Genomic DNA, 26,260 nt, shown 5'->3' with positions numbered 1-26,260 from the left:
CCAGGGTCTTTAAAGACTCTGCTTTCCAGACTGCGTATCAGTTGCAAGGAAATACAGCAAGTGAATCAGACAGTTCCTTGAGCAGCTCACCAGAAACAGCCTCACCAGTGAGAGGCAGAAGCTTGTCGTGTGCTCTCGACGTGGAAGCGGGGAGGACACGTCATCCGTGCGTTATTGCAGCCAGAATCTAATAGAGAGGAAGGATCAGACAAACCCCAAGGAGCACCGTTCTATTAAAAAAAAAACAACAACTGTAGTCTTCAAAATGTCAGTGACATGAAAGACAAAGACTACGGAAATGTACCAGATGAAAGGAAACTAAAGAGACAGGCAGATAAGTGCAATCCCTGATCCCCAAGAGACCCTGGGCGAGAGAGAGAGAGAGAGAGAGAGAGAGAGAGAGAGAGAGAGAGAGAGAGAGAGAGGGCGAGAAAGGGCGTCATCCGGTCAATTGGCAGAACGGGAGTGTGAGTGGCAACTTAGATAAGGGTATGGGAGCTGTGTTGATAATCGCACTGATGTTATGTAAGAGAAGAGCTCTGTCTCGAAGGGTGAAGGGCTGCCGTGCCTGCAGCTCGGTCTCCAACGGTTCAGAGAAAAATTGCAGGTTCCCACGGGGGTGAAGGGGGGAGGGGGAGGGGGAGGGGAGAAGAAGGGGGAGGGGAGGGCAGGGGAGGGGGAGGAGAAGGGGGAGGGGAGGGCAGGGGAGGGGGAGGGAGGGAGAAGGGAGGGGGATGGGAGGAGGAGGGGGAGGAGCAAATCGATGATGAAATAAATGGGGTAAAACATTAGCAGTGATGGAATCCAGGTAAATGGTAGGTGGCATTCCTTGTGCTACTTTCATCCTCGTAACTTACCTGCAGTTTGAGATTATTTCCAAATGAAAAATTTAAAGACAGCAGCCACCTGCTCCCCACCCGTGTCTAAGTGAGGCGCCCAAATAATACTCTGCTGTTGGCAGTCACACACACTCCCACCCAGCAACCTCCCTCTTCTAGGAACCCCTCAGATAAACAGTGCCAGAACGCGCTACCCTCCTCAGAGTACTCATCCAGTAAAAACAATAATAATCCACCACAATAATAAACCCCTTCTGTGTATACAGCACTCTACAGTTTATAAAGCACTTACCAGACCCAGTACGATCTTGATAGCAATTCTGAGAGAGACTTGTAACAGCTAAAATTTGTGTTATATTAAATCATGGTTCAAAAACATTACTTTAAAAGGGGGCTTCATAATGTTTATTTTGCTGGGCTCTGATAAGGATGAAGTGAAATCAGACAACTGTAAATACTGGGAATTCTCAAGCAGTTTATCTAAAGCAGTCCCCCGGGCCTCTTGGGATTAGCTAGGGAGCTTATGAAATGAAGATTCCTAAAAAAAAAAGAAAGAAAGAAATGCAGATTCCCAGGTGCCACGCCCAGATCTCTGGACTGGGGGCTGGCGTCTCCACGGTAGCAGACTGCCCGGAGGAAACTGGTTCAGAGCAGACTCGTGGGCAGACACAGATATGGGGTGACCCTGCCCCCTGGGCTGGAGCTCAGGGCGGGGCCAACCTCGGGCAGGACCACACACCCTGTATCCCACTCCTGCGAGGGGCCAGGCAGGGCCCCCATATGTTCTTACCCCATTTCTCCACTGGGACGTTTCGGTCGGCCAGCTGGGGCCCTGCGCACCCGTCTGCCGGCTCAGCGGGGCTCAGCTGTGGGCTCCCTGGACAGAGTCTGGGACCCGCTGCAGCCCTGGTGGAGCCTGGCTTTTCAGAGAGGGTGTTCATATCACCTCTCACCCAAGACACAGGCACAGGGCCTTTCCTTTGTATTTTATTTTTAATTGTGGTTGAATATACATGAGTTGAATACACAGGGCTTCCCTGGGCACACAGACGATAAAGAATCTGCCTGCAATGCGGGAGACCCGGGTTCCATTCCTGGGCTGGAAGATCCCTTGGAGAAGGGAACAGCAACCCACTCCAATATCCTTGCCTGGTTAGAGAATCCCATGGACAGAGGAACCTGGCGGGTTACAGTCCATGGGGTCGCAAAGAGTTGGACACGACTGAGCAACTTCACTTCACACAGATGGACCACGTCCGCCCTTGTTAAATGTACAGTTCACCGCGGTCAGCATCAGCTCCAAGACCACGCCCTGCTCCCAGTCTCTGGGGTTTGGTTTCAGCGGCGCCAGCAAGCTGACACAGCGGTACAGAGTTGGGGGTCCCTCCGCACAGACAAGGGGTCAGGGGAGCGCCAAGCCGTAGGTGTGGCTGGGGAGTGAGTGTCTGATCACTCAGGCCGGAGTGAGGTCATCAAGGAGGGGGCGAAGGACTCGCCACGCCAGGGACGGGTGTCTGTGAGCCCTGGGGGCTGGGACAGAGGGGCTCTCTCATTAGAGATCGGACCTGAGCTTTCGGAGAGAAAACGATTCCACGGTCCTGAATTCTTCTGCGTCTCCCTAATGCCAAGGACTGACTGCCACTGGCTGATGTGTCCAAGGGCTGACCGCCACTAGGGGACGTGGCCAAGGGCTGACCGCCGATGGTGGACGTGTCCGGGGTCGCCCTGTTCCAGCTCATCCACTCGCTCTTCTGCTCAGCATTGATTGAGGTTTTTAGATTGAAGCACAGTTGACCTGGGCTTCCCTGGTAATTCCTGGTAAAGAACCGGCCTGCCAGTGCAGGACACGTGGGTTCGATCCCTAGATGGGGAAGGTCCCCTGGAGAAGGAAATGGCAACCCACTCCAGTATTCTTGCCTGGGACATTCCGTGGACGGAGGAGCCTGAGGGCTACAGTCCATGGGGTTGCCGAGTCAGACACGACTGTGCGGCTGAGCAGCGGCAACACTTGTCTGAGGATGTTGTGTTCATTTCAGACGCGCGGCACAGGGATTCAGCTACACGTGTCCATCTCACATCGGGTTTGGGGCCTTCCCTCACCTCCAACAGTGTCCGTCTTACCTGGAAGGTCTGCCATGTCCGTTCCAGTTGCTCTGTTCACTGGGGAGCTGGTTAGTTCTCGATCGCGGCATCCCCCTTCCTCCTGGTTCCTCCCCGCCGCCTCCTGACTTTGCACCTCTAACCACCATGGTGACGGCCGGCTCTGTCCTCACTGCCCGCTCCGGGGAGGGCTGACAGCTGTTAAGATGGACACACATCTCGGGGCCTTGGTGAGAGTGAGGTAGGAGCTGGGGATCCCAGGGTCCGGGGCTCTTGAGCAGGGGCTGGTCTTCTGAACCAGTGACCACTCTTCTGAACCAGTCTGAACCAGTCACTGGTCTTCTGAACCGCTGGGCAGGGGCCGCTCCGTTGCGCTTCCTTTTCTCCCCCTGCCGACCCCTCTTGGCCTCTGGCCCCTGGAGGCGAGCTCCGCCCTCCCCGCTGTGTGGGGAGGAGAGCTGCTGGGCGCCTGGCAGTTCCTGAAAGGGCCCCCTGCCCCCTCCCCAGGCGCCGTGGGGCGGCCTGAGCGCCCGGCTCACGGCCCTTCTCACCTGGCCGGACCTTCCTCACCTTCCCTGGTCCTCTATGGCAAAACCTGGAGGAGGGCTGAGTGCTGGGCGGGGCTTCCGCCCTCGGCGTCTGGTCCTCGCATGGGATGCACTCGCTTGGTGAAGGCAGCTTTGCCATCGTCTGTGAGACTGAAGCAGGAGGAGGCGGGGGAGAGGGGGTGCAGCCTGCTTCTTGAATCAGAAGTCCCTGGATGCCAAAGGGAGGAGGTCACAGCCGAAACACTTCTGTGTGGTCATTCTGCTCTGGACCTCCCAGTAAGGAAAAAAAAAAAAAAAAAGGGACTTCCCTGGCGGTCCAGGGGTTAAGACTCCATGCTGCCCATGCGGGAGGCATGGGTCCCTTCCCTGGTTGGGAAACTGAGATCCTATATGCCGTGCAGCGTGGCCAAAATGTGAGAACATAAAAGTAATAATAATAAACAGGTGTGCACACAGCAGTCCTAAGAGGTGAGCATTTTGATTCCTACTTGGCCCCCCAGTGACACGTAGCAGAGGAGAGCCTGTTGCTATAAGGAAGATCAGGATTTGAGCTTGGGTCTCACAGCGTGATGGGCCTGCCATGTGAGCCCAAAATCCATGGTGCAGTCTGCAGGGCCTGGGTGGGGCTACTGGTCTGGGCAGCCCTGGTCTGCCCTGTCCATCTTCCCAGCCGCCCACCGTGGACGTGATCTCGTTTCACACCGCTCAGTTCAGGTCAGCTTTCTCCGCCTCGACGAGCACGTCTCCTGGGCCGCCCTGTGCCTCACCGCGGCTGGGGCGTTGATGGTTGAGTGGGAGGTCGGGCTCTGCGTCCTGGCGGCTGCTCCCAGGCCAGAGGGATGGGCTGAAGGCGAGTGGACGTGTGCCTGTTTCTGAGAAATGTTGGAGATCTTGTCTGCTCTTCCTTTGGGGTCACCTCGATTCTACCCTTTCACCACCTGACTTGTCCTTCCTCAGACTGGTGGTCTCTGAACCATCCCTTGAAAGGGCAGCTGAGACTGGGATGCACAGGGCGGGGGTTGGTCCCCAGAGCAGGGAGAGGAGTCCCTGCTGGACACACGGGAGCGTCCACACCCACCTCTCCAACCACATGTCTGTCCCGAAGCAACAATGCCAGTGATGAAAGAGCCGGAAGCGGGTGAATAATGAGACAGTGGATTTAGTTCTGAGGCAGAAAGCCAGCCCTACACGGAGGCGCGGAGCAGCCCCCGTGGGCAGGGACCTGGCCGGGAAGGAGGTGGGGGTCCAACCTCGCCCACCTCCGGGGCTGTGGGCACGGCTCCTCAGGCACATGGCGCTGGGCCTGCTCAGGCCGTCACATGGTGATGAGGTGCCGTGTGCCCTGCACTGGGGGGGCCCCCACCCTGATACAGTGAGGGAACCACGGCTTCGGGCGGTGAAGCGGCAGAGCCAGGCCCCAGTCCTGCCCTGTGATTCCAATCTCTGCCCGGAGGGCCGCCAAGACCACGTTCTAATACATGAAGGGTACGTGTCTGTGACCCTGACCTTCCACCACCAGAGACAGCTTCGCACCAGAGACCCTGGTTCTGGAATCTTTCATGTGCCAAACGTCACTTTCTAGGTGGCGGGCCACAAAGTTAAAATGAATGCATTTTCCTTTAACGAAACGTAACCTTGGATCAAGGTCCAGGACGGAGCACCCCTGGTCCCTGGAAACGGGGCGCAGTCAGAAAGGGGGGATCCCTCCCTTGTCTCACAAGATTCCCCAGCGGCCAGGACCCACACCCCTGGATGGCGACCTGCTTCCCGTGAAGGAGACTGAGCCAGCCCTTGGGAGGCGATGGACGCACGGAGACATACAAACCTACAGCCTCGCGCGTCTCAGCCACATCTGAGCAGCGCCTGGGAAGCAGCGAGTTCCTCTGGGGGCACAGCCTGGCCCGGGCACCACTCAGGCCTGCAGGGGCCTCGAACTCTCTGCTGGTAGGAGATGGAATTTTCATGGGCGTTTCTGATGACTGGTCCCAGGCTGGGATCTCGCAGGACATTCTGTTCGGAACACGGCCACAAGTGCAGACTTGCACGTGGGCATTAAGTCTCACCCCTGGCCTCCACGTGCCAGGCTCCCCGGGTCCCCCCTCCCCCTGAGTACCAGGCTGTGCCAGGCCTCAGACATGCTGTGCCCTTTAACCCCCTCCCCAGCAGCCTGATGAGGTTCAGGCGTGGTCTGAGTGTCTGTTCCCTCACAACTCAAACGCTGAACTCCTACCCCCAGCCTGAGGGTATCTGTGGGTGGGCCTCGGGAGGTGGTCTGACTCTCCAGCTGTGGGTGGGATCCATGTCCTTGTAGAGGAGGCTGACAGAGCCCCTCAGTCCCCCAGTCTCAAGAGGACGTGGGGAGAAGGGCCAGCAGTAACCCAGGAAGATGGTCCTCACCCGGACGTGACTGCACGCGCTGATCCCTGGCTTCCAGCGGCCAGAACCGTGAGCAGTAAACGTCTGTGGTTCATGGGGCCACCACGTCTGTGGGCTTTTGTTACAAGCGTGCAGACAGACCAAGTCAGGGGCGGTGAATGGGATGACCAGGGCGTCCCTGGTGGCTCAGATGGTAAAGAATTCTCCTGCAGTGTAGGAGAACCGGGTTCGATCCCTGGGTCAGGAAGATCCCCTGGAGAAGGGAGTGGCAACCCACTCCAGCATGCTTGCCTGGAGGATCCCATGTACAGACCATGGGGTCACAAAGAGTCGGCCACGACACGACTGAGCGACTAACGCCTTCCCACTTTCACGGATGACCTGGAGGGCATGGGCAAGTCACGCCGCGGCTCAAGGCCACTCATCCTTCGTGTCAGGCTGTGGGGAGGAGCCCCACGTCCAGCCGGACCCTCTGGGGTTCACATTCATCCTCCGGACTCAGGCCTCAGCGTGTCCTCCCCAGAAGACTCAGTCCCCAGGACCCCCACGCTGGTCACTGCAGGAAGCCACGGTCTCCCCGGCACCCGTGCCCTGATCCTTGAATATATTCGTCTGTGTGGAGTCCCCCAGTGCAGTGGTTTCCATGGAGACCCACTCCAAATGGCTTAAATAGACACGGGCGCGGGTTTTCCAAGGCCTGCACGCAGGCCAGCGCGGACGCAAGCGTCCCCATCCACGGTGGGTCCTGCTGACCTCTCTGGAGACACTGGAGATGGGGGGCGTGGGGGGAGGGAGGAGGGGGCTGGAGGAGGGGGGCCAGGGGAGCCTGGGAGCCTGGGGTGGAGGTGAGGCACAGAGGAGTCGGTCCCCACAACGTGTCACTCTGGCGATGCTTGCGTCGAGTTTCTGGCAGGCAGCACGTGTGCTGTCCTGGACGCTGCCCGTCCACATGGGCTTCCACCGTGACCCCAGCACGTCCCGTCCTGAGAGGGTGAGGCCCCGAGCCCAGGCCTCCCACCACCATCACCCCAGCCGCCCCCAGAGCCACCGTGTTTGGGTGGGGGGCGGGGATCTACCTCCTTCCGGCCTTTGAACACTGTCTGAAGGGTTATCGCCATACACCGACCCGTCCTGTTCTGACCTCAGTCCTTGGCCCACCCTGGCTTCTCAGGCCAGGCCATCTTTGATGCTCTCTGCCTGGCTCCCAGCAGATAGCGGAACGCCTGGCGTGAGTTTGACGGTCAGTGTCAGGGACCACGGGATGGCCTGGGTGTAGGAAGGTGGGGCCTTGTGGTCCAGGGAGGCGTCCGGTCCAAACCGGCCCGAGGGCCTGCCCGCTGCTGCCCAGGGAGCAGCTATGGACCGCGCCCCTCCGCCCTGCAGCCCTTACCTAGCGGCTGGGCCTCGGCAGGACGCAGTCAGAGGCCAGCGGGGAAGGGCGGGCGTCCAGGGAGTGGACGGCGAGGTGCCCACAGACCTCGCACCCTGTGACCCAGCCCACACTGCACCGCCGTTTGCCCCTCGGGAGATGAGAGGTGGGAGGTCGAGGGTTGCCAGTGTGGACGGCTCCCGGGGCCCAGTCCGTCTGTCTGTCTGTCTGGAGCAGGGGCCGCGCCGGCCAGGAGCTCAGTGCTGATGCTGTGAGGCCTGTGTGCAGCTGGGGGGCCGGGCAGGCACCCTGGGTTGTTGAGCATGGATGTGGGGAGATGCCGCCCTGATTCCTCGCTGCCCCCAGCAGGCCAGCCAGCGTCTGTGAGAGCTGGCTTCCCCCACACTTTCGGGGACATTCACTCTGTCCACTCGGATGTTCACTCTTTCCGCTTGATGACTGGAGCCTGTGCACCGGTGAGCAGGCTGGTCATCCTCATTGACCCGCTCGCCCACTCATGTGTCCATCCAACAGTCTTCCTGAAGGATTCCACCCTCTAATGGGCCCGGGATGCTGCAAGTGAAGCATCTGGGTTCCTGCCCCGAGGAGCCCTGAGCTCACGAAGAGGCACCCAGGAAGACTGAGATAATGAGCCCCCGTGACGGGGCCTTGGCAGCCCTCCGGTGTCCTGAGGAGCTCCAGGAGGGCTTCCTGGAAGAAGTGGCTGAACTTGTTTTGACAGACGAGTTAGAGAGAGCTGTGAAGGGTCACGCTGGGAAGAGTGCTCTGGGCAGAGAGGTCCCAGTCACGAAGGTGTGGAGGTGGGGAGGCTCGGGGGGGGCGTCAGGGAGGAACAGAGCAGAGCAGAGTAGCTGGCATTCCTGGAGCAAAGAGTGTGAGGTCGGGAGGGATGAGGGAGGCGCCAGGGCCCAGCCACACTGCTGGGGGTGGGGGTTCTGTGTACCGGCTCAGACGCCCTCCTGCCCGTGAGGCCGCAGGGAGAGTGGGCTCAGAGTTCGACCTGCAAGGGTCCCTCTGGGTGAGGGGGAGACTGAAGGGCCAGTCCCACGGGCGGACAGTGGAGGGCGGGGTGAGGCTGGCCGGGCCATCGCTGCGGCTGACGTGACGCCCCTGTCCACAGCTGTGCTGCTATGGTTCAGCCCCTCAGTCGTGTCCGACTCTGCGACCCCATGGGCTGCAGCTTGCCAGGCCTAGCAGTCTGGAGGGGTGGGGCCTTGGATGTTGCCCCCTGCTGGACACCGGCCCACCTTGCAACCATACCAAGTGATGCCTTCAATTTCCAAAATGCACCTGATGTCGCCTTCACCTCCTCCAGAAGGGCCGTGGCTGTGAAAGTCGCTCAGTCATGTCTGACTCTTTGCAACCTCACGGACTATACAGTCCATGGACTCCTCCAGGCCAGAATGCTGGAGTAGGTAGCCTTTCCCTTCTCCAGGGGAATCTTCCCAAGCCAGGGATTGAACCCAAGTCTCCCGCATTGCAGGCAGATTCTTTACCAGCGGAGCCACGAGGAAGCCTAGACGGGCAGGGGCCACCAAATCCCCAGGGCCTCCCGCCTCCTTCCTGTTACTGTGGGGCTCTTCTGACATCAGGAAAGGGCGCCTTCTTGGGAATGAAAACGAGATACTTGCTTCCTCCTGGAATTTGTATATATATATTTTCTGCTGTAATTGAAACAATATCTGGAACGAGGCATCTAATTACTCCTCTTTCCTCGAAATCGAACGATAACATGTCCTGTCGATACAAACCTTTTGTGGAAGCCACACACACGGTTTCCCAGAGCAATTCTGATGAACACACGGCAGAAAAAAGTATTTGGGTTTTAAATAGTTTCTCTAAGTATAATACCAGAGCTTGACGCTATCATCTTCATCTTTTGTTCTGCTCTATTTTTGAAAGTATCTTTGTACTCCTGGGTTCCTGCATGACAATAGCTCATAATTCGAGCCTGGAGAGGAGGCTGCCTAATTAGAAATTTTAGAGCTGGGAGAGCCTTGAGGAAACCAGGGAGGAGCCACGCATTCATAAAGGTAAACTGAGGCCTGGGCAGTGGCAAGGTGTCAAAGGTGACGGAGCTTTGGATGAAGGTGAGGCTGGATGCTCAGGGGCCAGACCAGGAGAGCCACGGGGAGACGCAAGGTGGTCTCTGCAGCCACAGCAAGGGGCGAGGGTTCAAATCCAGCTCTGCCTTAACTCACCCCAGACAGCCCGCTTCTGACCCTCTCCTGCAGGCATGCACGCTTAATCGCTTCAGTCATGTCCAACTCTCTGCAACCCTAGGGACTGTAGCCAGCTAGGCTCTTCTGTCCATGGGATTCTCCAGGCAAGAATACTGGAGTAAGCTGCCATTCTCTTCTCTCGGAGCTTCCCTGATAGCTCCATCAGTAAAGAATCCGCCTGCAATTCAGGAGAACCTGGTTCGATTCCTGGGTTGGGAAGATCTGCAGGAGAAGGGAAAAGCTACTCACTCCAGTCTTCTGGCCTGGAGAACTCCATGGACTGCAGTCCAGGGGGTCGCAAAGATTCAGACAGGACTGAGCGACTTTCACTTTCATCCAGCTTTCCTTGTGGCCCAGATGGTAAAGAGTCTGCCTGCAAGCCAGGAGGAGACCTGGGTTTGATCCCTGGGTTGGAAAGATCCCCTGGAGAAGGAAATGGCAATCCACTTCAGTAATCTTGCCTGGAAAAGTCCCATGGATGGAGGAGCCTGGCAGGTACAGTCCATGCGGTGGCAAAGAGTCAGACACGACTGAGGGACTTCACTTTCACTTTTCTCCAGGGGAATCTTCCAGACCCAGGGATCGAACCCAGGTCTCCTGCGTTTCCTGATTTGTTTACTGCGGACCCATCAGGGAACCCAAACCCTCACCTGACCCGAAGCCTAATCCTGATCCAAACTGCATCTTAAATACTGGATCTGCCCTCAAGATTAACCCTAACCCATCCCAACTCCAATCCTATTTTTAAACTTAGCCCCAACCAAACCCCAGCTAAATGCCAGTTGAAACGCTCAGCACCATTGTTGTGTTGTTGTTGACTAAACCTTAAGTCCAACCTTAATCCCAACCCCAACCCTAACCCTGACCCCAGCTCAACCGCCTTCAGGCGGAGAGGAGCTCACATTTCTGCAGAGTCGGCACTTTCCCACCTGCTCTCCGGTCCTCCGCGGTTTTCTGCGTCCCCTGGTCCCCGACAGGCCCCGACACACTGGTCCCTGCATCTGGGTTCACTTGAGTGACCCAGCAAGGCATCAACGGCCACCTGGTGTGCAGAGGCTGGGCAGTACTCACGCAGGCCTGTCCTGTCCCCAGGGAAACTTTCTCCCCATTTGCCAGATGAGGAAACCGAGAGTCTGAGAGGACCCAGCGGCACTGCACGTAGACGGCAGCAAGGCGGGAGGGCCCTCTGACGGTGTGTTCCCGACACCGTCCCGCTCCTGGCCAGGTTCTCGGGGGTGTCAGGCTCGGCCTCTGGTGTGTGTGGCTGGACTTGTCCGTCTGGTCTGTCTTGCTGTCTCAGGGACCCCAGAGGTAAGGGTCTGGTAGATGTGCAGCCACTTCGTGTAGCTGGTCTCAAACGACAAGCTGAAGCCAGCCCCACAGGCCAGCCTGTCAAGGTGGGGGTGTGGGCGGGGGCTGCAGGAAGCCCCTCGCCCAGAGGCGCAGCGGCACTGGCCCGCTGAGTTGGTTCCCTGTGACTGCTGCGCAGAATACCACGAGCCAGGCAGCTTAAAGCAAGAGAGGCTTAATCTCACAGCTCTGGAGACCAGAGGTCAGATCAAGGTGCTCGGAGGGTGGTCCCCTGTCTGGAGGCTCTCAGGGCGGGCCCTTCCCGCCTCCTCCAGCTTCTGGTGGCCCCAGGCATCACCCCGACCTCGGCCTCTGTGTTCAGCTGGCCTCTTCTTCCTGTGTCTCTTCTTGTAAGGACACCAGCCCTGTTGAATCAGGGCCCACCCCATTCCAGCATGACGTCACTGAATGTGATTCCATCTGCAGAGACCCTGTTTCCAAATAAGGGCATCTTCACAGGTTCCAGGCATTGAACTGGAACATACCTTTTTGAAAGTGAAAGTGAAGTCGCTCAGTCGTGTCTGACTCTTTGCAACCCCACGGACCGTACCCGCCAGGCTCCTCCATCCATGGGATTTTCCAGGCAAGATTACTGGTGTGGTTTGCCATTTCCTTCTCCAGGGAATCTTCCCAATTCAGGGATCAAACCCAAGTCTCCTGCCTTGCAGGCAGACTCTTTACCATCTGAGCCACAAGGGAAGCTCTTTTTGGGGGTCACAATTCAACTCATAAAAACCGTGCAGCTTCTTTCACTTTTTAATTAGGTGTCATCAGTAAGGGCTTGCCTGGTGGCTCAGATGGTAAAGAATCCACCTGCAATGCAGGAGGCCCAGGTTCGATCCCTGGGTTGGGAAGATGTCCTGGAGAAGGAAATGGCTATCTGCTCCAGTATTCTTGGCTGGAGAATCCCATGGACAGAGGAGCCTGGTGGGCTACATTCCATGGAGTCATCAGTAAGATCTGAGGCTATTTCGCATGAAAAACTGGACCTGTGTCTTCTTCCTGCATGAGACCTGCCAAAGTGGACCCCAGAGGAAGCTGTTCTCTCTTGACGAGGCAGGCTTCATGCCCCACCCCCAGCCCCTCAGCCCCACTCCTGCCTGGTGCTGCAGACATAGAGATTGGGACCCTTGATTCGGCCCAGGGGTTCCCGACTAGGAGTGATTTTGCCTTGGGGACGTTTGGTAATGTCTGAGGACACTCTTGGCTGTCATGACTGGAAGATGCTACTGGCTCTGGTGCGAGAGGCCAGGGATGCTGCTAAACATCCTGCAATTCACAGGATGGGCCCCCTGACAAAGAAGTTCCCATCTCCAAATGTCAGCGATGCCCAGGTTGGGAAATCTTCAATACTTTAATCTTGGCTCATGGCTGCCCTGTTAAAGACTACATTTCCCAGTTTCCTTTGTGGAAGATATGGCCACGTGACCACATTCTAACCAACAGGGTGTTAGCGTAAGGGCTCTGGGCATCCTCCAGTTGAGGATGCCCTGTGATTGGCAGATGAGGCCCTCCCACCCCCACTGAGTGGACCACGGAGGTGATGGCAATGGCGGGAACTAGAGCAGCCAACGCAGACCTGGAGGTGGGAGCTGCTTGCTGGGAATGGCCAAGGAAAGGTGGAAGGCAAGGACCCTTCACCCCCATCAGGCCACCGTGTTGGTCCTGCCCAGACTTCTGTGTGCATCACCTCTGCCCTGACTTACTCACAGTTCTAAGTCCCGGGCAGTCCCCTTCCCTCCCGTGACGAATTACTAGTTTAAACCAGAGCTTTTCTGGGAAGGAAAACTCAAGAAGAAAACATAGCAGATCTTGCTGAATTCGAGCCTGCAGTGTCCAGGCTCCAACACAAACATTCCAGTGCTCTGGGCAGTGGTGAGGACAGCTGGGCCTGCCCCCCCGCCTTCTAGAAATACTTGGGAATCAGGGTCAACATAGGAGGCTGGAGCGGCTTCACAGGGTCAGGGTGGTGTGAGCGTTTCTTAGCTTGTTTTCCCAAACACGTCAATGGCTCTTCATTTTCCAATCTGAGAAAAATCAAAGCCAAACAAAACGGCAATCTCTCTAAACCCCCTCCAGCTGTGGAGCGCACATCCGCCACGGTCAGATTCACAAATCGTGGGCATGACATTGCTTTCATTTGTTTAACTTTTCCCATCAGGCACGTTCCCCAGACTCTAGAAGGGGACAACGCCATAGGAGGCGTCAGGCCTCAGGATGGAGAGAGAAGACCCTCAGTGAACACGGAGATGCTGACCCAATAGGATGCGGGGATACTCCTGGGCGTGGCCTGCGCGTTCCCCTCGCCCACGACAGCGGGCGGCATCCCAGGCGCCCGTCACCTCTGGTCACCATTAGGGACGGGATTTGAGCCCTTCTCTCGCCCTCTATGAACCTTGCACATATTTGGTGCTCAGAGAATGAAAGGCAGCAAAGCAGAGGGAAAGATGGGGCTTTAATAGAGAAGTCAGGCTCTCTGGGCCGGGACCATCTCAAGCAGGAAGCAGGAACGAAAGGGCCTTCCTTGTGGCGGGGTCTGCGGAAATCCCGTTCATTCCTTCATCCATCACCACGTCGGGGGCTGGGATTGAAGGGATGATGAGCACGCGGGTGCCCGTCCTGAATAGGCCACAGGGAGAGAGCAGCCCCCAGCCCTGGAGCAGACGTGGCTAACGGGAACTCCCCAGAAAGACTGCTCTGGGGGGACAGAAGGCCCCCACATGGATCCAGGGCCCCTGCAGCGGGGAGGGGGGTGTTTCTCTTGGAAGGGGTGGTGACCACAGAGGCGTCCACTGTGGGCAGTGAGGCCGGAGGGGGTAGGGGCCTGAGCCTGAGTCCTGGCCTGCCCCCATACTCTGGGGGACCGAGGCTGCCGTGTGCGCCCCCAGAAGCCTCCGTTTTGTCATCTGTCTGCAAAGCGGGGGTGTTGGTAGCGCCCAGCTCTCACAAGTTCCGTGAGCGTGAAGTAAAATGGGAGGCTTCGAATCTGCTGACTGATGGTCCTGACAGCTCCCGGGAGGGCTCCAGGCAGCCCTGGACAGGGGCCTGGGGGCGGGGGCGGGTGAGGGCTGGCTCCAGTGGGAGGCCCCGGGCCAACTCCAGGGTCGTGCTGGGAGCCACCTGGCTGAGGTGGGGCAGAGGCAGAGGCCTCCCCTCTGCTGTCAAGGCCAGGGACAGAAGCCCCCTCTCCAGGGACCCCCACACCGCTCGGCCCCTTCAGTAACCAGAGACCAGGCACCCTCCCAGGAAGGCAGCCTGGAGCCCACAGGAGCAGGCAGGAGGGTGATCTCCCTGTGTCCCCCCTGGGGCCAGCCTGGAATCAGAGCTCCCCTAAGATGAACTGTATTGTTCAGAAAAAGCAGTGAGCTCCCCGTTGCCTGGGGTGTGCAAGCACAGGCTGGGGACAGGCCTGAAGGGCCATTGCAAAGTGGGCTTGTTCAGCTGGGATAAGAGTGATCATCATGATGACAATGTCAATTAAAATGTACCCAGAGCTCGCTAAGCCCCAGCAATGGTAAAATCTTCGTTCTCTTTTGTTAGAAATTTTTTTTTTTTAATTTGCCGCAGTAACTCAAGCTCTCAGAACAAGCTAAACAATACAGAGATATATAAAGAAAAATCTAACATCAGCCCTCCTCCGAGGCCTCTTTCCCTCCCACAAGCCAGGTACCTGGGCTGACAGCGAAGGTGTCATCCTTCCAGGCACCCGACAGAGAGGATCCCTTGTCATCCTTCAGATGCTCTGAGGAGGCTCAGAGAGGGGAAGCCACTCATCCAAAGGCCGCTAGCTGCTCAGAGGTTGCAGACCAAGCTGGCTTAAGTTGCCTCTTCAGCCCAGATGCCCCCAGCTCAGCCTGGCTCCTCTCCTCTCTTCTCCTGGGAGCCTGACCTGTGGGGGACACAGAGCCTCCCCTGGGATGACCTGAGACTCCTGGGCCAGCTCATTCCAACCAGAACTGACCGGTCCTTGAGCCCCCACCTTCCAACTTGAATTTGGCAGGACTGACTTCTTTTCCTAAGTGATGAAAATATGGTAACACATTTACAGGAGACTTCCCTGATAGCTCAGTTGGTAAAGAATCCGCCTGTAAGACAGGAGACCCCGGTTCAGTTCTTGGGTCGGGAAGATCCGCTGGAGAAGGGAATGGCAACCCACTCCAGTATTCTTGGGCTTCCCTTGTGGCTCAGCTGGTAAAGAATCTGCCTGCAATAAGGGAGACCTGGGTTCGATCCCTGGGTTGGGAAGATGCCCTGGAGAAGGGAAAGGCTACCCACTTCAGTATTCTGGCCTGGAGAATTCCATGGACTGTATAGTCCATGGGGTCACAAAGAGTCAGACACGACTGAGCGACTTTCACTTTCACTTGGAAAATACAGAACAAAGTTACGTATAGTTTCACTATATATTATAGTGAAGATTCTTAGTAGGAGTTTCAATATCAAACGCTCAGAAATTAATGGAATGAATGTACAGAGAAGCAGAAGAATATAGTAGACCTGAAAATCATTGTGAAACAATTTAACGTAAGATTTATACATTTTCATAACAAGAGTAGGATACAGATTCTATTCACGTTCCCACGGACTGTAAACCAGGAGATGCTAGAACATATCTGGAAACATAAGACCAGGGGCAGAAATTTCATGGCCTAAAGGTATTGAAATCATAATGAGGCTCTTCTCTTATTACTGTGCAATTCCGTTAGAGATCAAAATCAAAAGGTATTTTAAAATAACCCACATATTTTCAAGAGCAGTGTGTTATTTACCAAGAGAGATCTCCGGCTTAGCCACCGAGAAAGCCTCGATAAAGTTAGACTGAATAAAACACAGAGGTTGATTGTAGAGAAGGAAGCATTCAAATGAGAAATTAATATCAAAGATACTTTAAAAACTCCCATGCATTTGGAAATGAAATGTCTGCTTTTAAATGAGGGCTAAGAAGCTGTAACAAGGAAGGCATTCTGATCTCCTTCTGTCAGACTCTCCCAGCTCCAACAAAGTCCTCCTAGACTCAAAGGGCCTGCAAGCGCCCAGGAAGACCCCTGAGTCCTATCCCTTAACTCACAGCTGGGGACACCGAGGCTTGGGAAGGGCAGGGGGCTTGTAACATCACACGAAGACTCAATTCCTTGTGCTTGATCCGATCACTTACGAAGTTCCATTGTCCATTTGAACCACTGCACTCATTCATGTCCTAACTATTGCACTCATTCATTCATTCATTCCCAAACACCCACGGAGCCTGCATGCATTTCCCACTGCTGCTTTACCAAATGAGCACAAGCCTAGGAGCTTGGAACAACAAACTGATGACTGCACAGCTCTGGCGTCCAGAAGAATGAAACGCCTGGCGGGGCTGGTTCCCGCTGGAGCCTCTGGGGAGAATCTCGTCTCCTCGTCTCCACCTGCTTCTGGAGGCTCCTGAATCTCTGAGCTCGTGGCCCTCCTCCCATCGCCCTACCCTCTGCCTCCGTGATCATCTCTCTTCCACTTAGAAGGGCCCTCGAGATGATGTGACCACGTGTAGGGATTGCTCAGATAATATAGGATAATCTCTCATCTCCCTAATTTAATTAAGTCCCTAACTTAATCTCATCAGCAAACTCCCCTTTTTGGTCACTTGGCCACGGGTTCTGGAGAAGAGGGTGTGGATGGTTTTCAGCGCTGTTCTGCCCACTTGCACAGTACTTCTCAAAGGAGGCAGGAGAGGGCTGTGCACAGCAAATCAGCTAGGACGCGTCCAGTGCACACTACGGAACCCTCCTCCCAAAGGGCCTTAAACAGTGAGGCTGCTTAGCGTCTCCCTTGGCAGAAGTCTGACCAAAGGCCGGCTCCAGGGTGGGTTCATTTGGAGGCTCAAGAACAACAGCATCAGGGACACAGACTCTTTTCCCCCGTGAGTGTTGGCATCATCTCCTCATGGCCCCAAGAGAGCTGCTGCAGCTCCAGGTATCACATCATCACACATCCATGACCAAACGGGAAGGAAGGCAGTGAGTTTTCTAGTGCATTTCTTGCCTGTCATTAGGGAGGACTCATGCGTGAGCCCGGGTCGTGTGACCTCTCTCCAGCCACTGGGGAAGGGTGTCCACCTTTCCAGGGCACATCACTGCTCCCCCATCAAAACGAATCAGGTATGCAAGTGCGTTCATGATCTCCACTGCATAACAAAGCACCATGAATTTATCAGCTAAAAGCAACACACATTTACTATCTCAGTTTCCATGGGCCAAGAGTCCAGGTGCAGGCCAGCTGACTCCTTGCTCATGGTCTGGAGGCTGAAATTACAGTGTCAGCTGAGACCAGGTTCTCACCCAAGGCCAGGGACCACCCCTCCTCTTCCAGGCTCACCCAGCTGTCAAGAGAGTTCAGTTTCCAGAGGCTGAGTGGCCAAGGTGAGCTTTCTTGTGGTTTTCCAGGGACCACTCAGCCTGTAAAGGCCACACTCAGGTCCTCACCCCGGGACTGCCTCTCTTCTGCGTGGCCAGCAGGGGAGCACTTTGATGCTTCTAAAGGCTTCACCTGATCAGGTCAGGCCCAGACAGGATAATCTTTAAGAGGATGAGATGGCTGGATGGCATCACTGAGTCAACGGACACGAACTTGGGCAAACTCTGGGAGGCGGTGAGGGACGGGGCGGCCTGGCATGCTGCAGTCCATGGCATCAGGAAGAGTCAGGAACGACTTGGGAGCCTGAAAAACAAGAAACCAAAAGCCACCCGGTTAGGAGCCTGGGTGAGGCGGTGACGTCCCACCCCGTTCACACAGGAGGGGGTGCGCCCCCGGGCCTGGGTCACTGCGGCCACCGGAGCACCCTGCCGCCTCGCCCTCCAGTCTGAGCGGGGCCCCTCCTCCTGCCAGGAGGTCCTCCCTGAGCCCCGGCAGGCCCCTGGAGGTCGGGGGCCTGTGCCCCGAGCCCTCAGCTGGGCCTGGGGGGTGCTGTGGTCTCTCCGTGGGCGCTGTCCACACTTGGCAAAGAGCAGGTGCCCAGGAGATGCCCACCGGATGAATGCGGAGCCCCCAAGGTGCTGGGAAGACCTTGAAGCTCAGAAAAAGTGATGGGGGCTGGGCCTAGGATTCTGGCTCTGGGAGAGCAGACTGGGGTGGGGGCGGGGGGGCTGGCTTGGGGATAGGATCATGCCAGGCCCTCAGAGCTCACCCCTTCAGAGAGCCCTTCCAAGGCCCCCCACTAACCGAGGCCAACGGCCAGGGAGGCACCGGTGAGCGGATGGCAGGCAGCGTGGAGACAGCAGGACAGGGGACCTGAGCTCGCACCCATGCGTGATCCGGAGCAACCCGGCCTCCACCCTCATCTACAGGATGGGATGCTACCCAGCACGCACCGTGAGGGGGATGCGAGGAGGGTGAGGGGGGCCCATCACCCAGGGACTGATCAGGACAGGACCTGGCCGAAGGGTGGCGGCTCGTGAGCGCTGACGGGCAGGGGCTGAAGAACAGGAGGGGCCGGAGGGGAAGCTGCAGGTGACGCTTCCCAAGGACATGACCCCCGGAGCTGCCAAGGGGCCCTGTGGCTGCCGTGGGCCAGGGACCCTGTGGGGGACTCCGAGGAGGAGCCCCCCCACCCCAGTGCTGAGGGGGCGTGGCGCTGTGCCTCCCACCTGCCCAGGTGGGTGACAGGCGGGGGCGGGTGCTCCAGGCCCAGGGAACACCAGCAGAGACAGGCGCTGCCCGGGCACCCAGGGCTGAGAGCTCTGTGTGCATCTTTCCGGAGAACCTGCTCGCCTGCTGCGGGGGGTGGGGGGCTCCATAGTCCCCATTCACGGGCTCAGACAGGGATGTTCACAAGGCGATGCCTGGTCAGCTCAAGCCCAGAGTCCAGATCAAGGCCAGGCCACGGAGGGCCCCGATCGCCAGGCTCTGGCGTCTGGGCAGCAGCAAGGCCCGGGACAGAGGACCGGTCAGCCCGGAGCGGCGGGCAGAGGGGAGCCCTGAGCAGGCCCCCGTGTGATGGGTGGATGTTAGCTTGAGCCCCAGCAGGCCCCGGGCTGAGCGAGGCGCAGAGCAGACGCTCCACAAGCATGCCGACTCGCAGCCTGAATCTATTACACTCCCTGCAAGTCCAAGACGGTCCCCAAAGCCGTTCTTCCCCCAGAGGGCCCCATGCCAGCCCTGGAGGAGCTCAGCGGTGCCAAGTCCATCACTGTGATCGATATCGCAGTGGAGTTAGTGCATGCAGATCCCGGCCGCGTTCTGACAAGACAAAGCGGTTCTGGAATTCTTCGAGGAGAGGCGGGGAGAGGAAGCAAGCTGCCTTTTTCCCCCTGCCTCAGCTTTAAAAATGAAATTACAAGTAAAGTTGGGGATACAATATCCTCAGACCAGTTGGGGACAAATCAAGTCTTGAGGTCCGAGACTGGAATGCCGGGCTGGCCCACCCCTGGCCCCGCACCAGCCAGCGGAATGCAAGGGCCCTCCCCCCTCCCTGCAGGCACCAGCTGAGGGCAAAGACCGCAGACACAGCAAAACTCCCAGGGGCTGGAGGCCCAGCTGGGGAGGAGCTGGCGCGGACCTTACACCATCCAGTCAATAGCCCCACTTGACAGATGGGAAAACAGAGGCCATGGGAGGCAGGAGGTTCTCGGGCTGCCAGACAGAAGGTAAGGGGATAAGCAGGAGCGTAAATCCAGGACCTCCACAGAATGGAGCCAAGAAGGGCCCGCCGGGCGGGGAGGCCGGGTCTGGCTCTGGGTGAAGTGCTGCTGTGTTCCGCCGACCGCCACCCGTACGGGCGACCCCACCGGCATCCAGTGTGGCTGGGGAGGATGGAGGTCACCAGGCCCCTCGGACCACCCATTCCTCCTGCATGCTTCCACCGCGAGCTGAGTGAGGCCTCCCCCCAGGCAGAGGGACAGAGATGTGGCCCATCTGCAAGAGCCCATGGCAGAGATGAGGTCTGATGATGGTTTGCCCCGAGGGGCACACAGGAGCCCAGTGAAGCGGGCTCCCCGCCAGCCAGCTGGGGAAAGCAGGCAGGCCTCCCGGGGAGGAATCTCAAGCCTCATGTTTTGGAGGAAGAGGAGAGCGCGCAGGATAGAGGGGCAGAGCTGCCAGCCTGGAGAAGGGCCTGTGACGGAGCCCCAAGTCCACGGCAGGCAGGGACAAAAGGGCTCCCGCAGAGGCTGAGGAGGCGAGGTGGAAGCCAGCCCGACGCCTGGAAGAGCTGCCCGCGCTGGGGCACCAGAGATACAGCCTGCCTGCAGCTGGGAGGGTGAGCGAGGCCACAGGCACGTGTGCGTGTGTGGGTGTGCACACGTGTGCCAGCGCATGGGTGGGTGTGTGCAGGAACGTGTGCGCACATGTGGACAGGCACGCCTGTGTGCTGGATGCTTGTATGTGCACACAAATTCCTGCATGTGAGCACACAGTATGTGTGACTGGACGTGTGTGGATGTGTGTGCGCACACATACATGTATGAGCATAGCGCGTGTGACCTGTGCATGCGTGTGTGGGTAGGTGTGCACACATGGTGCTTGCAGGTACACGAATATGTGTGTGTGTGCATCGCTGACACACAGATGCTTCTGTGAATGCATGGTCATGTACGTGGCTGTGTGTCTACATATTCCTGGATGCGTGTGAGTGTGTGTGAAGATACAAGCCTAGGTGTGCGTGGATATGTGTGCACACGGATATGTATGTGTGCATTTGTGCACACACGGCTATGTGTGCATGTGTGCACACGCATACCTGCGCATTCAGGGTGCAGCTCAAGGAGACGCATCCCCCCCTCTTTCACCTGAGGTGAGGCCACTCGAGCACAGACCTTACAGAGATACCGCACCCAGATCCCCCCTCCCAGGAGCAGGCCCGGGACCCAGCGTGCCATGGGTCACAGGGGATGAAGGTGAGGACACCCTTATAGCCCCAGCATGATCCACCTCCACAGTCTGCTCCTGAGACGCCCCCAACGCCCCCTTCCCCAGCAGCGCAGCCTGACTCTCCACAGCACCCTCCTGGCACCCACCCTGTCCTGCCAAGCCCGGGCCCGGTGGGCATGACCCCCGGGACAGGCAGTCTCCCAGGGCACAGGAGGTTCCATCTGCTCCAGGGCAGCGGGGAGCAGTCTGTCAAGCCTCACGCTCAGTCTCAGGGTGAGAGGCCTCTCCAGCCCCGCGGCGCACAGCCGAGACCCCGGGGCCTCCCTCCAGCGCACGGAGCAGGCCTGCACGCGGTGCCATCCAGGCCAGGGCTCTCTACCCCAAGGACTCCGCAGGGACCAGGCCCTCTGCCACCCCTCGCCTCTGGGCCTTGGACCCTCAGGAGCGGCCCTTCCTCCTGCCTCCTCCCAGTTCGGCCAGCCAGGCACTGTCTGCTGTCTGAGGTCAGAAGGCCGGCCCAGTGTCCGCCAGGGGCCTGGGTCACTCGGCCGGCCAGACTCTCCAGAAGTTCCCAGCCTGGCCGGGCTGGAGAGCCATTGCCTGGGCGGTGGGATGTGCTGTCTGCTCTGGGGCCCCTGGAGCTCCGCGTTGCGTTTCCTTCAAATCCCTCATGCTAGGCTGGCCTTGCCTGTGGACACGTAGGGTGTCGCATGGAGCAGGACCCTTGGACGCAGCCCCCAAAGTGCTTCTCGAAAGATAAGACTCCCTCAAGGCCAGGAGGAGGCCCACATGGCGGTCCAGCTGATGGCAGGGCAGACCTCTCCAAAACCTGTATGTGACAACCACCGTGTCCCTTCCGAGGACATGCCCACCAGGACAAAGCCCAACCCCACCCCAAGGAGCACAATGAACAGGGCCCTCTCACTTCCTAATAACTCCCCTCACTCTCCAAAGGCAGCTCAAGAGGTCACCTCCTCCAGGAAGCCTTCCCTGATAACCCCACTCCCAGGTTGGAGGAGCCGCCCCAGGGCACTGATGGCATTCCCTGCACCCATCTCAGTGCGTGGCACCATCGACCCCAGACAGCCAGCATTCAAGACAGAAGGTCTGATCCAGACAGAGCCAGGGCGAGCCAAAGATGGAGGCGCAGGGGTCTTCCCTGCAGAGTGCACCCCTCAGCACCCTGACTGGTGGCACCTTTCAGGCTCCAGGACCAGAGGACCTTTCACAAGGATGGGGCCTCTATCTTCCCTGGGTCACACGCGATCATGGCTTTGCTCCCCAAACTGCATAAATGCCAAGGACTGGCCCAGGAGGGTTAACCTTCCTCCGCAGGTCTGCCATCCGGACGATCTGATTTCCAGCCTGGCCCTGGCCTGACCCTGCCCCGCCCCATCAGTGGAACCATGTTAACAAGGACGTCGGTGCTCCACGTGAGCCTCTCCGCTGAGACAGCCTGCTCTCCGGGGAAGGCCTTTGAGCTTTTCCAGAGCTCAGAGCAGAGAGAAGCAGCCCTGCACCAGGGCACAGTTCTAGGCATCATGGTGGGGTGTGTGTGTGCGGCTCCAACCCCTCTCTGAGTTACCCTCCTAGTACCCTGGGGCATCCCCCTCCCCCCTCCCCAGACACAACCCCAGTCCCCTCCGCCCCTTGAGAATTCGAAGAGAGCTGCAGGCCAGCCCGGGTGTTTCTGCTCTGCTGGGAGCAACGGTCTTACCGTTAGTCCGAGTGAAAAATGCCTGGTCTGGACCACGGTCCTCCCCCCAGGCTCCGTATCTCACAGACCTCGGGCTGCCTGGAGGTGGGGGCCAGCACGCAGCAGTGTACAACTGCAGAACAGATGCACACGGGCGTGGGGCAGGGGTCGGCGGGGGTTACACCAACACCTCACCCCTAAGCAGAAATGTGGCTCCCACGCCAAACAGCCCCTCATTTGGCAATTCAGTTTGGGGCTTTTGTCAGAGGCAGAGATACAGAACATCCCCCAGCCTTTAAAAAGCAGGGCTTATGGAGCTAAGAATTCAACTTCGGGAACTGCCAACAAGGGTGCAGAGCCTGGGAGCCTGCCCAGGGCTTCCACGGGCACCGCCGTCATGATTCACGCTCCAGCAGAGGCCGGGGTGGGGAGGCGGCTTGGCCCCCGAGCATCCCCCAGAGACGGGAGTCGGCCCTCGCAGCGAGGGCGCACCCTAGCCGCGTCGCGTACTCCGCCGGGCTGCGAGTGGCTGGCTCTCCGGTCAAGCCGCGGACCCCCCGAGCCGACACCGCTGCGGCGAGCGCGCGCGTGTACCCGGGCAGGTGAGGAGGCGGCCGTCTTAGAAAGAGCAGGGTTCTAGAACTCACCGCCCAGGCCAGCCGGCACTCGGCCCCGGAGCGCAGGCTGCGGACGGCCCTGGAGGAGGCGCCCTTGCCGGGCGCGCGCGCCCCGCGCCACCGCCCCGGGCTCCTCCCCGGCGCCGCGCGGGCAGGTTCGCTGAGGCGGCCGCGGGCTCGGGCTGCCGGGCCCGCTCCCCTCCCCGGCCGGCGGCGCTGGCCTGCCCGCCAGGCCGCCCCCGCCCGCCCGCGCCCCGCCCCGCCCCGCTGCGCAACTCTACCCAAGTTGGAAGCCGAGCCGGAGCGGCGACACTCGCGCCGAGCGCACGGCGGCGGAGGAGGCGGCGGCGGCGCAGCTCCCGCGAGCCGAGGCAGGCGAGGCGGCGCCCGCACGGCGGAGCGCGAACCGCGGGGGGCGCCCGCGCCGGGAGCGGCAGGAGGAGGAGCCGGTGGAGGACGCTCGGCGGCGCCGGCGCCCTGCCCGGGAAAGTAAAGTTGGAGCCGGAGGCAGCGCGCGGGCGCGGGGGCCCCGAGCAGCGGGGGCCCGCGCCCCGGCGCGCCGAGCCCTAGCCGGCCGGATGGGAGGCGGAGCGCCCGGGCCGCCGCCGCCGCCTGCAGCCTGCGCCCCGGCCGGGTGCCGGGGCCGCGGGGCCGCCCGGGCACGCCCGCTCGGGCGCCGAGTCGCCGCGGGCTCGCGGCCCGGGCGCTCCCCGTGAACCGGGCCGAGGGCGGGGCCGCGCGAGGACCCCGGGACCTGCCCCCTCCCCCTCGCCGCCGCGTCGCTGCTCGCTCCGGGCGCCTCCTGCTCTGCACTTACGCGTGCGGCGGCGGCGGCGGCGGCGGCTGGGAGCCGGGCAGCCACGCTCTCCGGCGCGCCGCTCGCTAGCCGGGCCGCCACGGCCGAGGGCCGGCTGCGGGGCGCCGCTGTCCCCGGCGGGCGCGCCCTAGGCGCAGGCGGCGATGCGGGCTCCGACCCGGGCTGGGGGGCGCCCGAGCTGCCGCGACTGCGCCCCGGCTCCAGGCGGGACCGCGTAGCTTGCGGGAGGACCATGGCGTCCCCGGCGCTGGCGGCGGCGCTGGCGGCGGCGGCGGCAGCGGCGGGCCCCAACGCGAGCGGCGCCGGCGACTGGGGCAGCGGCAGGGTCGCCAACGGCTCGGGGGCCCCCTGGGGACCGCCCCCGGGCCAGTACTCGGCGGGCGCCGTGGCGGGGCTGGCGGCCCTGGTGGGCTTCCTCATCGTCTTCACCGTGGTGGGCAACGTGCTGGTGGTGATCGCGGTGCTGACCAGCCGCGCGCTGCGTGCGCCGCAGAACCTCTTCCTGGTGTCGCTGGCCTCTGCTGACATCCTGGTGGCCACGCTGGTCATGCCCTTCTCGCTAGCCAACGAGCTCATGGCCTACTGGTACTTCGGGCAGGTGTGGTGCGGCGTGTACCTGGCGCTAGACGTCCTCTTCTGCACCTCGTCCATCGTGCACCTGTGCGCCATCAGCCTGGACCGCTACTGGTCCGTGACCCAGGCCGTCGAGTACAACCTGAAGCGAACGCCGCGCCGCGTGAAGGCCACCATCGTGGCCGTGTGGCTCATCTCGGCCGTCATCTCCTTCCCGCCGCTCGTCTCGCTCTACCGCCAGCCCGACGGCGCCGCCTACCCGCAGTGTGGTCTCAACGACGAGACCTGGTACATCCTGTCTTCCTGCATCGGCTCCTTCTTCGCTCCCTGCCTCATCATGGGCCTGGTCTATGCGCGCATCTACCGGGTGGCCAAGCTGCGTACGCGCACGCTCAGCGAGAAGCGCGAGCCCGCGGGCCCCGACGGCGCGTCCCCGACCACGGAGAACGGGCTGGGCGCCGGCGAGAACGGGCACTGTGTGCCCGCGCGCCGCCCGCGCGCCGAAGTGGAGCCGGAGGACAGCAGCGCGGCGGCCGAGAGACGGCGGCGCCGGGGAGCGCTGCGGCGGGGCGGGCGGCCGCGCGGGGCCGGCGAGGGGGCCGCGGACGCCGAGGGCGCGGGCCCCGGTATGGTGACGGCCGAGCCGGGCGCGCTGGCCGCCGCGAGGTCCCCAGGCCCCGGCGGACGCCTGTCCCGCGCCAGCTCGCGCTCCGTCGAGTTCTTCCTGTCGCGCCGGCGCCGGGCGCGCAGCAGCGTGTGCCGCCGCAAGGTGGCCCAGGCGCGGGAGAAGCGCTTCACCTTCGTGCTGGCGGTGGTCATGGGCGTGTTCGTGCTTTGCTGGTTCCCCTTCTTCTTCACCTACAGCCTGTACGGCATCTGCCGAGAGGCCTGCCAAGTGCCCGGCCCGCTCTTCAAGTTCTTCTTCTGGATCGGCTACTGCAACAGTTCGCTCAACCCAGTCATCTACACCGTCTTCAACCAGGATTTCCGGCGCTCTTTCAAGCACATCCTCTTCCGACGGAGGAGAAGGGGCTTCAGGCAGTGACCCGCGCGCCCTTGCTGGGCGTGGACGCCCTGGACAGCTCCTGTTGGAGGCGGGCAAAGCCGGCCTCCCAGGGACTCAAGGATGGATTGGCTTTCGGGGTGCAGGGGAGGGTACACAGGGCCCAGAGACTGCAAGGCCCCCGGGGAGGGGGGAAGGAGAGAGGGGAGACCCCTCTGCCTTCCTGTCTCAGCAAGGGGCGGCTTCTGGGGCTCTAGGCCTGAATCCAGCTCCCAGGAGGGGCCCCCGCCCAAGTGTGGTCGTGGGGCCAGGTGGTAGACCCCACTGGCACTAGGTTTATCCTCCCAAATTGACGAGAAAGGAGCCTTCCCCGCCCCCAACACATGCCACCCTACCCCCCTCTCCACCTCTGAGCAAGGGCTGACCTCCCAGGACCTCGTGGGTGGCTTTCCAGGGGTGGGGGTGGGGGAGGAACCAAGGCACTGGCAATCTTTGGTTACCCAAAGTATTTAACTGTTTGCCAAAAACGACTGACAGCCAAAACAACCAAACTCTTTTTCTAAATAAACCTTTGTAATCTAAGTGGTGGGTGCCATGTCAGTCCTTCAGCCCTGGGTGTGGGGGGCCTTCCAGACCCTCACCCTACCCAACACCCCCCACCTCCCACCTTTTCTGGCATCAGGTTGGGGTGGGTATTTGTTTAAAGGTAACTGTCTTACAGATGTCCAGAAAATATGCTCAAAATGCTTGTGTTGTTACTGGCCCAGAGACCAAGGAAATCAAGAGACCCCAGATTAACTGCAAATACAGGTGCTGGAGAGCGGTCTTCCATCCATACCCACCCCTCTCTGAATCTAGGCTTCCCTCAGCGCAGCCAGCCTCACCC

General features: G+C 59.8%; 3 protein-coding genes across 3 annotated transcripts; 1 reads left to right on the top strand and 2 right to left on the bottom strand.

Moving 5' to 3' along the window:
* Positions 1-4,564: 4,564 nt before the first annotated feature.
* LOC122428166 (collagen alpha-1(I) chain-like) lies at positions 4,565-24,032 on the bottom strand. The gene is made up of 8 exons (XM_043447974.1): positions 23,263-24,032; positions 23,012-23,202; positions 18,172-18,275; positions 17,432-17,521; positions 13,500-13,735; positions 13,337-13,444; positions 10,378-10,983; positions 4,565-5,425 (listed from the first exon to the last, which is right to left on the bottom strand). Exons 1-8 carry the CDS (start codon positions 24,030-24,032, stop codon positions 5,128-5,130), a joined length of 2,403 nt encoding a protein of 800 aa, XP_043303909.1. The 3' UTR covers positions 4,565-5,127.
* On the bottom strand, positions 17,486-20,709 carry LOC122428359. Its single transcript, XM_043448334.1, has 2 exons — positions 18,172-20,709; positions 17,486-17,521 (listed from the first exon to the last, which is right to left on the bottom strand). The coding sequence occupies exon 1, from the start codon at positions 20,350-20,352 to the stop codon at positions 19,360-19,362; it is 993 nt and encodes a 330-aa protein (XP_043304269.1). The 5' UTR covers positions 20,353-20,709; the 3' UTR covers positions 17,486-17,521; positions 18,172-19,359.
* Positions 23,879-25,956, top strand: ADRA2C (adrenoceptor alpha 2C). Its single transcript, XM_043448333.1, has one exon. It carries the CDS (start codon positions 24,031-24,033, stop codon positions 25,414-25,416), a length of 1,386 nt encoding a protein of 461 aa, XP_043304268.1. The 5' UTR covers positions 23,879-24,030; the 3' UTR covers positions 25,417-25,956.
* The last annotated feature ends 304 nt before the right edge of the window (positions 25,957-26,260 follow it).

This window comes from Cervus canadensis, chromosome 26 (genome assembly GCF_019320065.1).
Source record: "Cervus canadensis isolate Bull #8, Minnesota chromosome 26, ASM1932006v1, whole genome shotgun sequence".
Taxonomy (NCBI): Eukaryota; Metazoa; Chordata; class Mammalia; order Artiodactyla; family Cervidae; genus Cervus; species Cervus canadensis.
The sequence above is the reverse complement of the archived record's forward strand: the minus strand, read 5'-3'. Positions and strand labels throughout refer to the sequence as shown.